General features: G+C 35.2%; 1 protein-coding gene across 1 annotated transcript in view; it reads right to left on the reverse strand.

Moving 5' to 3' along the window:
• Nucleotides 1–12,067, reverse strand: part of BRIP1 (BRCA1 interacting helicase 1) — a 167,512-nt gene that overhangs the window by 115,883 nt on the left and 39,562 nt on the right. Inside the window, exons 7-10 of the mRNA XM_044921824.1 lie at nucleotides 11,815–11,839; nucleotides 9,069–9,359; nucleotides 6,440–6,661; nucleotides 3,330–3,529 (exon numbers count right to left, since the gene is read on the reverse strand). Coding sequence (XP_044777759.1) covers nucleotides 3,330–3,529; nucleotides 6,440–6,661; nucleotides 9,069–9,359; nucleotides 11,815–11,839 — 738 coding nt within the window. The remainder of the gene's footprint in view (nucleotides 1–3,329; nucleotides 3,530–6,439; nucleotides 6,662–9,068; nucleotides 9,360–11,814; nucleotides 11,840–12,067) is intronic.

Below are 12,067 nucleotides of genomic sequence, written 5' to 3' on the forward strand. Positions count from 1 at the left end.
TTTTTTATTTGAGAGAGAGAATGAGATAGAGAGAGCATGAGAGGGGGGAGGGTCAGAAGGAGAAGTAGACTCCCTGCTGAGCAGGGAGCCTGATGCGGGACTCGATCCCGGGACTCCAGGATCATGACCTGAGCCGAAGGCAGTCGCTTAACCAACTGAGCCACCCAGGCGCCCAACCAATTTATTATATAATAAAGGATAGAGATAAATAGCCAGATGAAGAGATAAATGGGGAGAGGTCGGGAAGAGTCTGAGCACAGGAGCTTCTGCCCCTGGAAAGGTGGGATGCTCCAAGCACATAAATACGTTCACTAATCTGGAAGCTCTCTGAATCCTGGCTTCATCACGTAGGCATGATCTATTATCAACTCAATCTCCACTCCCTCTCCCCTTTCCAGAGGGAACGGGGGGCTGAAAGTTCTAAGTTCTTTTTTTTTCTTTTAAGATTTTATTTATTTATTTGACAGAGAGAGAGACAGCGAGAGAGAGAACACAAGCAGGGGGAGTGGGAGAGGGAGAAGTAGGCTTCCCGTGGAGCAGGGAGCCCGATGTGGGGCTCAATCCCAGGACCCTGGGATCATGACCTGAGCCTAAGGCAGACACTTAACGACTGAGCCACCCAGGCACCCCTGAAAGTTCTAAGCTTCTAATCATGGTTTAGTCTTTCTAGTGACCACCCCCATCCAGGAGCCCACTAAGCACCACTGCATTAGAACAAAAGACAGCCCTAGCACCCAGGAAATCCCAAAGGATTTATGAGTTCTGTCAGGAACTGGAGTCAAACATGCTCTTAGTGCTCTTATCACTTAGGAAATTACAAAGGTTTTAGGAACTCTGTGCCAGAAACCAGGGACAGAGAGCAATGTGTATATATTTTCCATTATTTCACAGAAGTTAAGCCAAAAACATTTTTCATAGAGGTGGGAGTCCACAATACCCAAACAACACGCTGAGAGGCTGAGTAAGATAACAGAAAATTAACCTTTGGATTTGGCAACATATGGATCATTGGTGACCTTGATAAGAACAGTTTTAGTAGAATTCTGCAGACAAGACAACTGACATCAGTGAGGAGAGACTGGGAAGTGAGAAAAGAGAATTAGCAACTATAGACAACTCTTTCAACAAATTATGCTGTGAAATAAAAATGACAAACTGCTACATGACAAAAATACCACAAGGAAAGACACAAGCACATGGCAAAATAGGGGAAAATGTATTTGCAACTTTTATCACAGACAGGCAAAGGGTTAATTTGCAAAGAGCTTCTACAAATCAATAAGAACCGTAACAAAACCAAAAGAAGGACAGAGATGTCAACAGACAGTTGACAGAAAAGGAAATATAAGTGGCCTTTTAAAATACTTAATATTGGGGCACTTGGGTGGCCCAATCAGATAAGTGTCCTACTCTTTGGTTTCAGCTCAGGTCGTGCTCTCAGGGTTGTGAGATTGAGCCCCACATTGGATTCCACGCTCAGTGCGGAGTCTGCCTGGGACTCTGTCTCCCTCTCCTTCTGCCTCTCCCCACCCCACCCCGCTCTCTCTCTAAAATAAATAAATCTTTTTTAAAAATGCTTAATACCAATCATATTAAGAGAAATGTAAGTAAAAACTGCACTGGAATACCACTTTTCACCCGTCAGACTAGAAAAAAACAACATTCATTCAGTCATACATTGCTCACAAGAGTATAAATTAGTCCTCCACCTGCTCACTTATTGTGTAAATTTTAGAAATACTTGTCAGAATTACAGGTAGATCAAACAATCCCATTTCTAGGAATTTTCCTATTTACTCCCGTACATATGAAATAATTTATGTTCAAAGTTATTCATTACAGCAATGTAACAGCAAAAGATTGTAAACCTCAATACCTATTAATTAGAAGCTAGTTAAATTACTGTACATCCATGTAATAGAATTCTAGGCAACTATTTTTTAAAACTGAGAAAGCTTTCTAAATCTTGATATGGAAACATCTCCAAAATATATTAAGTGAAAAAAGGCAAGATACAGGAAAATGTAGGTAAAAGTATAGTGCCAATAATTAACAATACTGTAGAGTATACTTAAAAATTTGCAAAGAGGGTAGATCTTACATTAAGTGCTCTTATAAAAAAATAATATAGAGGGCAGAAGGAAACTTTCAGAGGTGATGTTTATGGCATAGATTGTGATGATAGTTTCATGGATGTATACTTAGCCGCAAACTCATCAAGTTTTATACATTAAATATTTACAGCTTTGTGTATGTCGATCATACCTCAATAAAATGGCTTTAAAAATAACATTTTTATGCTTAAAATAGAGATAACAATGGGGCACCTGGTGGCTCAGTCAGTTAAGTGTCTGACTCTTGATTTTGACTCAGGTCATAATCTCAGGGTTGTGAGATCAAGTCTTGTATTGTCAGGTTCTGCGCTCAGCAGGGAGTCCGCTAGAGATTCTCTCCCCCTCTCCTTCTGCCCTTACCTCTCACATGCATACACACTCTCTCTAAAATAAATCTTAAAAAAAAAATGGAGAAGACAAAAAAAATGAAAGTATAGTATGCCATCATTTGGGTAAAAAAGGAGGAATAGGGGAAAGTATCTATACTGGCTCATATATGCACTGAATTGCTCATAAATAAATATGCACTGAAGGATAAACTTATTCAGGAGGAGGGGAACTAAGCAGATGGGGAATGTGGTGGAAAGGAGTTTTTACAACATAAATTTGTATATCTTTTATGTTCAAACATGTGACTATATAACATTCAAAAAAAACTTTATACTATGAAGGAAACAAAACTGCTGCAGTAAATGGAATAGGATATAGGGTCAAGATCTAAGATAAAGAGATTCTAGATCAACAACCTAATGTCTAATAAAAAGGAATTCAACGTAAACTTTAATAAAACTATTACTAAATCTACTAAAGTAGTGAAATCTTGATTAAAACTCATCAAACCAGAATCCTACTCAAACTGAAAGATAAAGCAATAAGTTAAAGCCATAATCTAAAATTTTAAAATATGTTACTTAAAATCATCTTTAGTTTATGTTCAGCCCAATGTCCTATACACATCATACATGGGCTGTTAAATTATTCTGTTAAATTAGAAATAAGATTCACAATTACCAATTTAAAAATAGATTATTTATTATATTCTTTTGAACAAGACAAAAGTTTGGACTGGCCTATTTCTAAAAGTTTAACAGGCAAGGAATAATCCATTTCCTAAGTTGCCTGATCAAAGTTTACTAATTAAAATACTATGGCATACAAAAACATGTTTTTAATACAAAGGCAGCACAAATGACATTGTTAGACAAATGTTCTTACTTAATTAGGCTATAGCACACAGCTCGCAGAGGTTCATGGTCTTTCTTCCTTATATTATTATTGACCATACTATCTAGTTCATCTCGAGCAAACCGAAGCTGAACTTCTGTTACACTGTAACTTGCTGACTCCCGAGCACAGTCTTCAATGTTATGAGCTTCATCTAAAATGACAATCTCTTCTTTTAGATTGATATCCATCTATAAGACAAAAGAATTTTCCTGTAAAACATTCGGTAAAATGGACTTAACAGCAGTAGGCAAGATATTGCACTTAAAACTTCACACTATAGGCCAACATGGCAAGGATAATTATCTAAGTAACTGATTCTAGGTCTAAAACTTTTAAAGCACTAAGGCTAACAAATATCAACATTATAGTTTCCCATTTTTCACTCTCAAAATACTTTGTGAATCTATCAACCAAAATGAGTTAACTGAGTCTGGATTAAGGTACAGCTGGCCACACAAAAGGGTATAAAAATCTCACTATACAATCTCCAACATAATTTTAAAAGGGGAGTTAAAAAAAAAAACTTTAAAACTAAAATAATTATACAAGATTCAAAAGACTCTCAAAATACTAATATAAATACAGCATGTATCTGTTTCATTTTAGTTGTTCCTACAACCCTTCATTTTGAGAACTGTTCTTCCGCAGCTGTTCATCTGTTAATTAAGGGACATCACCACTCTCACACCATAGACTCAGAACCCAGGCTTGCAGTTAAAGTATTCCATCCCTCTGTGGTCACAGGTTCAAGAATGGAGATGAGATTCAAGGTAGGCCAATCAGAGAAATTTGGGTGCTGAATATAAGATTATGTTCTTTTTTCCAGGTTAGGTGGCTGCTTGTGGTTATCTTTGTTCCCACTGGAAAGAAACTGCCTGAGAATAAAGCCATCACACTGAAGTCAGCCAAGTATTTTTTCTTAAGCTCTACTGAAGCTGGGTTTCTGTCACTTGCAACTGAAAGAGTCCTGGCTTATACAAAGTAATGTTACAAAGCAATTGCCAGTGAGTTATTCGGAGGAAAAAATATACAGAGTTGACAATGACTGAAAAAGAACCATGGAAGAATAGGAAATATATTGGGGTTTAAAAGGTGAGTAGACGGTTGCCTGGGTGGCTTAGTTAAGCGTCCAACTCTTCATTTCAGCTCAGATCATGATCCCAGGGTTGTGAGATCAAGCCCCACGTCAGGCTCCCCACAGGGCATGGAGCCTGCTTAAGATTCTCTCTCTCTCTCTCTCTCTCCCCCTCTGCCCCCTCCAAAATAAATAAATAAAAGGTGAGTAGAATTTGGATTTGGATAGCAAAGGGAGTCGGGGCATTTCAATATAGGCATCATCAGAAGCAGAGATACAGTTAAGAACAAGGTATCCTCAGGGGACTAGGAGGTAATTCTTGAAGGGTCCAAGTTGGGAGTTTGTAGCAGAGATGTCCAAAAAGGTAGATTCAAGCCAGACTATTGAGCATCTTGAGAGTAAGCTTAAGAGACATGGACTTTAATCGACAGATGAATTGATAAAGAAGATGTGGTATATATATACACAATGGAATACTACTCAGCCATCAAAAAAAAAAAAATGAAATCTTGCCATTTGCAATGACATGGATGGAACTAGAGAGTATTATACTAAGCAAAATAAGCCAGTCAGAAAAAGACAATTATCATAGATCTCACTCATATGTGGAATTTAAGAGACCGAACAGAGGATCATGTGGGAAGGGAGGGAAGAATAAAAGAAGACGAAGTCAGAGAGGGTGACAAACCATAGGAGACTCAGTCATAGGAAACAAACAGGGTTGCTGGAGGGGAGGGGAGTGGGGCGGATGGGGTAACTGGGTGATGGACATTAAGGAGAGCACATTAAGGATAGCACGTGATGTAATGAGCACTGGGTTTTATATAAGACCGATGATTCGCTGAACCCTACCTCTGAAATTAATAATACACTGTGTTAATTAATTGAATTTAAATTTTAAAAAATTTTAAAAATTAAATAAAATAAAAAAGAAATATGGATTTTATCCCATGAGCCAAGAGTGCAATAGATTTTGAAGCAGAAGAAAGCTGTAATAAAAGTAATATTAGGAAGACTGACCTGGCATTAATAAGTACAGTGGCTCAAATGAAAGGGGCCTTGCTAAAAGGCAACCAAATAAGAGGTAGGACAGTAGAAAGAGTAAACATAATAATGCCTATTAATTTTAAAATAGAAAGCTAATGAGAGTTGTGCAGTAAAATCTAAAGAGAGGAATAACAGGTGAATATACCAAGTTATTCGCTTTTTTTTTTTTTAAGTAAGCTCCACACCCAGTGGGGAGCCCAAAATGGAGCACAAAGTCAACCCTGAGATCAAGACCTAAGCGGAGATCAAGAGTCGGACGACTAACCTAATGAGCCACCCAGGCTCCCCCAAGTTATTCACTTTTTCTCTTATGCTGTAACAACTGGATGGTTTTAAGATGAACCATGCAAATAAACACAAATGCTATATCCAAACTTCCTTTCTCAAAAGCTCACAAAGCATAATTTACATAGTATACATATTCTCCCCACAAAGTTCTTCAAACTATAGATTCTTCAGATGAATGTTTTAAAATAATTCTGACCATTCATAAGTAGGAGGAGTGACACTTATTACTAGGTCTCAACTGGGGGTAATTTTGCACCCCCAGGTTATATTTGGCAATGTCTGGAGACTTTTTTGATTGTGACAGCTGTAAGGGTGCTCCTGGTGTCTAGTGGATAAAACCAGAGATGCTGCTCAGCATCCTACAGTACACAAGATAAATCACCACCACAAAGAATTGTCAAGCCCAAAATGTCACTATTATAGGCTGAAAAAACCCCATCAAAATCCCACTCAGTACTAGGTCCTTAAAAGTATTAATTACCTTGGACATTAAGGTGATAAGATCTAAAATTCAGTTTTTAATACACCTCAGTGTATGTTTTCAGTACTCTAATCTGCTTATACATTTACATAAATTAAATATAAAGCAAAAAATAAAGTAAAAAGTAAAACATCTAAAAGCTTTCACATTGATCATTTACATTCCAATGAGTAGAAGAAAAGTTCTAATTTTCACATAGTTACTTACACTTTCCCTTATTTGTGCATCTAGAAGATAGTTGTAAGGACAAAATATTATGTGAGCATCTTCTATTAGTTCTCGTGCTGTGTAATATGGACATGCCTTTAGTTTTTTTCCCAAGCTGACAAGTTCTTCTATATCCCAGGCTTTGCACATTCCTTGAAGAGTCTGTAATGTGTGTTGATCACTAATTTTATGTACACCATGATAAAAATAGCAGGATGTGCCCTAAAAACAAACATGCGTTACTGAAATGTGAATCAACAAAGGAATAAAACAAGTTTATCTCAGAATTTTCAGAATATCATTAAAACCACAAGGCAAAGATTTTACAGGAGAGAAATTATACCATAACCATAATCACAACCATTTTAAAGAAACTCTATTAGTTGACTCAGTACAGCTCTAGATACTCTAAATTAACCTGAAAAAAATGTTTTGAATTATGTTTGCTGTGCCATTGTTCTGATTAAAGTGATATTAGGCAAAAATATTTCTTGAAGGATACACAAGAACAATGGTATCACTGGTTGCTTTCAAAGATAACTAAGTGACTTGGGGACAGGAGTGAGAGAGATTTTTCTCTTAAACACTTCTGTACATTTTCAGTTTGAGCCATGAGACAGTATTACTTAATCAAATATAAAGAAGTAAAACGAAAGGAAGAAAGGAGAAAGGGAGAAAGGGATGTCTTAGGGGAAAAAAACAGAAGAGTGTTCACTATAAAATATCTGGAAGATAGAACAGAGTACCAAAAATCCCACTAAATTATCTATAATTCTATCACAGAAAGAATGTACTAGTAACATTTTGATGTATTTCATTTATATTTCTTCTATACATATGTACATATGGATACATCTCTAAAATGTGACCCAACATTAAAATAATGAGAACGTGATTATTAACTGTTAAATCTCATCTTCACAAAAAACACATTCTTCCATATCTAAAATAATTTTTTAGAATTATTTCTAGGGCTAGTTAAGATTAGTTTTTCTTATTTGAAACAAAAATTAACTTTTAGCAGATAAGTGCATTGCTTTTCCAGTATAGGAGCACTATCGTAAAACAAACAGTGAACAAAAACACATGTGCCTTTGGATCAAGCCCAAAAATCGGAAAGTTTACACTTTAAGGGCACTTAGAATGACACTCCTGCGCAGGCTGATAGCTAAACTAGAATGGCTCATCCATTTTAGCCGTGTAACACAACCCTGAGGGGAGTCTGTCAACTGAAGTGTTATCACACTTTTAAACTCTTTTTCACTCAAACTGTCAGATATCTATTTATCATTTCGCTTTGGTAATTCAGCCACAGTAAACATAGACACCTATAGTGACTTTGTAATTGGCCATCATTACAATACCAAATTACCCTAAGGACTTGAGAACAAGAAAAAGAATGTTCATGTATGGCTATGAGCTAAGCATTCTGAGGCAGAATTAGGTCCAGGCAACCAAAAGCAGGTATCTTCAATTATTTATAACCAATGAGAAAGAAATGCATAATATAAAATAATATATTCACATTACATGGTAGAAGGTGATACATCAATTAAATGAAACTCTAGGGTCTATGGCTCATAGCCTTTCGTGTAGAACCAACTCTGTTCGACAAAATACTAGTGAAAGATAGAACAACTTTCAAAATATATTAATTTACCATTGGTCATTTCATAGACTATCAATTTATGGTTCATGAATAATTTCTGAGTATATTCCAGACTTGTAACTTCAGTTTCAGACTAAATGAGTTATTAAACACAGACTACCAAACTAATACCGCCAAATAAATTATTATGTTTTTACTAAAGAAGACTTCTCAATTCCACCTTGACCAAATTCATATTATTCAAGATTTCCCTGGAAAACTTCAAAACCACCAATGACATATCTTTAAAGTTAATAATTTAATATAACTTTTTTTTGAAAGAGAAGTTTGTACTTATCAGAATTACAAGATAGGATAATCATTATATTTCTCATTCAATTAAAAAGCATTTAAAAATTTACTCAAAGAGAGAGCCTAAATAAACTATCTTCTCATGAAGCTTTAAAATATATAAAATATATTAATTAGATCGAATTAGGCTAAATTATTTAAATACTTTTATCTCCTCCTATGACATCATCCATATTTGACTATTTTTGGTAGTGGGATTTCAAAGAGGTACTAGGAGATTAATTTCAAGGAATTAAATATCCCCAAGCTTTAGAACCAAAACCTATCATTTTAAACCTGAAGAAAGATTTTCTTATGGTAAAATTATTTTTCAAAAAATAGCAATACTAGGGGCACCTGGGTGGCTCAGTGGTTAAGCGTCTGCCTTTGTCTCAGGTCATGATCCCAGGGTCCTGGGATCGAGCCCCGCATCGGGCCCCCTGCTCTGCAGGAAGCCTGCTTCTCCCTCTCCCACTCCCCCTGCTTGTGTTCCCTCTCTCACTGTCAAATAAATAAATAAAATCTTTAAAAAAAAAAAAATAGCAATACTAGCAATTCATTTGGTTTTCATAAGTTATTTGATTATCACTGGAAATACACATATGAAACACAAAATGAACATGTAAAAATTGAGTAAATTGAATCTTTTCAGCCTTATTTTTTTCTCTAAAACAAAATAACTTTACTCACGTTTTTTCCATCCAGCAATTCCATGCACTTTTCCTTTCTGTTGAAGTTACCTACTACTTCAGGATGGACACAAGTATGATCCCTGCTGGAAAGAATAGTCATTGGGACCCCTGAGTACGCTGTCCTCCGGAGCTCTCTAGTAATCTGAGCTATCTGTTTGTGTGTGCGTGTCCCAAAATATATTTTGGGTATCTTGGATTTCCCCCCATGATCCTTTTTAGTGGTATTTGAGGAATCTTGACTGCTTCCTTGTTTAGTAGAACAACAACACCTGGAACAGTGACCAGGGGGCTGAAACAAAGGAAAGAAAAGACAACTTATGCCTGGTTACCACAAAAAATGTTATTAAACCCCGCATAGAATCAGAATCTATAAGTAATAAATCACAACTGTCAAATAAAGAGAAATGTCAAGATATTACATCATCTAAAATTTGCCATTAAAGAAAAAAATACAAATTCCATTTCAAATTGCTTTTCTTGCACTCTTAAAAGTTACAATGTTTCCATATTTGCATGGCTTTCTAACATATTCCGACTCTCAAATTCCAAATGTTTTAAGAGGTTTTAATTCCAATTATAAAAATAAGACAAAATGGAGTACAATTTTCATTTTTGCTTAGGCTTCAAATGAACTCGTAATACTACAGTTTAGAGTTGATAGTGCTATTTTTGTTCACAGTGTAGCCCATTCAAATATTCTATACCAACACTTTAAAGAGCATTTTAAATACAGCTTACAAAAAAAATAGAAATATCAAGTTGAATCTAAAATAGCATTAAAAACAAGAAAACTATTCTCTAGCAAAGGGATGCAAATGAATGCAAATTATTAATATTTAATAATGAGGCAGGTTGCTTGTGTGGAACAAATACATCTGAAATTCCATTACCTGTCATGGAATTCAAATCCATCAGTAAAATTTTTCAGGATAGCTTTTTCTGGACAATTTTACTCATAATTCAGTTCCACAATTAAAATAATTAGATAAATGTCTCCTACACGCAACATATGGAACAGCAGGAATACAGTCTGTTATTTACCTGATTTTTCTCTTCTGTTTCCAAACTCAAAAATAAAAGTTCATTGCTATATATTAGAACCATGAGTTCTTAATAACTATTCCCTCCTCAACCTCAATTACTATACAAATGAGACAAAATGCAGCCTCATTTAAGAGAAATCCCGTGAAATCGTTAGTTTATAGAAGTGGTCACTGATGGGGAAAAAAAGCTAAATAGCGCAGTAGCTTAAGAGAATTTGTTCAATAGAACAAATACACCTTTTAACCGAAGTTTTTTTTTTTTTTTTAATTATAATCAGTAAGAATAGCCTTCATAAACAAATGCTAAGTCATAGCACGTTACACCACAATACTGGGGATCAAGCTGTCTTTCAGCCTCAACTCAGTGGAAAAGCAAGTTCAAATTACTCCCAGTCTCGCTCAACCTTGTCCTCCATTAAATATTACAATACATGATAGAATGGATGTAAATGTGACCCTTCTGGAGCTGTCACTCACTGGGATAAAAGGTTCACTGATGTGCCAAATAAAGTCAGTCAAAGCAGATAAAGTTACAGCCATGCTGGAATTGTTACATTCCCCTCTCAGGTTGCCAGTAGCAGCAGATTTCATTACAGAGTGCTGCCACATTAAATAGGCAGTTCCAAATATCCTGCCTTCTATATTGAATAATTACTTATTCACTGAAAGGATAAAAAGAAGAGTTATGAATGGGGCTCTTGTCAACAGTGAGGCGGAAACAGCTGACATGTGGTTTATGTTACATATGTTGCAATATCTAACAATTTATGGTCACACAGAAAATGGAATGCAAATTATATCATGGTATTTCTGACTGAATTTTTTTTTGGCCTTTGCAATGATCACATTAATTAATTAACCTGGTAAATGAATTAAGATAACTCTAGGTAGCAGAATTAGTTTACTTTTCTGTACCTTTTATCTTTTCACTCATTATACTATTTCTCTTCCTTTGATACAATAAATTAAATACTGAATATTAAATTGAATACTGAAATGCTATATACCATATGGCTATATTATATCCAAGCATAAAAGTAATCCAATAAAATGGTCTTCTCTCAAGGTTTAGAAAACCTCCTTTTTGATGAAACACTTTCAACATCAATTTCGGTTAAAGCTTTATCACCTACACCTTTTATTTTAATTCCACTTTTTTCTAACCAAAAGTCCAAACAATATTGAAATAAAAATAAGTCAACCACCTATGACAAATAATTTAATATATAACTTAAAGACCTTTATACATATATATCTCCCATATTTTTTCAAATAAAAAGGGATGCTATTATATAGTTTTATAACTTGCTGCTTTGTATTGAAACTTTTTACTTTTTAAAAGGGATGAATTTGGCATTAATAATTTTAAAAAAGGATCTCCCTATCTTAAAATGTTATGATAGTAGTTGTAACGAACAAAAATAAGATTGAGAACTAGTTTCAGAAAACTTTTCCCAGGCGCCTGGGTGGCTCAGTTGGTTAAGTGACTGCCTTCGGCTCAGGTCATGATCCTGGAGTCCCAGAATCGAGTCCCCCATCAGGCTCCTTGCTCGGCAGGGAGTCTGCTTCTCCCTCTGACCCTACCCCCTCTTGTGCTCTCTCTCTCACTCTCTCTCTCAAATAAATAAATAAAATAAAATCTTTAAAAAAAAAAAGAAAGAAAAGAAAACTTTTCCCATTAAAGCAGCTTTATTTAGGTACCTTAAATCTGTTTTTCACTCCATATCTGATAGAATTATAAACTACAGGTAATTTTATATTAAACATATTTTTGTTATGTTTTATAGTGGTCTGAAGTAATTATATCATCTATGAATTTGAGGCTGACTCAAGAATATGGTTTTTCAGTAGGTGGTTGAGCAAGTATTATAGAAGATGGAAATTAAGAAAGAAAGCTGATTCTTTTTCCTTTGCAATATTAAAGAAAAATTATTTCTTCAGAAGTGATCTTCTA

This window comes from Neomonachus schauinslandi, chromosome 15 (assembly GCF_002201575.2).
Source record: "Neomonachus schauinslandi chromosome 15, ASM220157v2, whole genome shotgun sequence".
NCBI classification, from domain to species: Eukaryota; Metazoa; Chordata; class Mammalia; order Carnivora; family Phocidae; genus Neomonachus; species Neomonachus schauinslandi.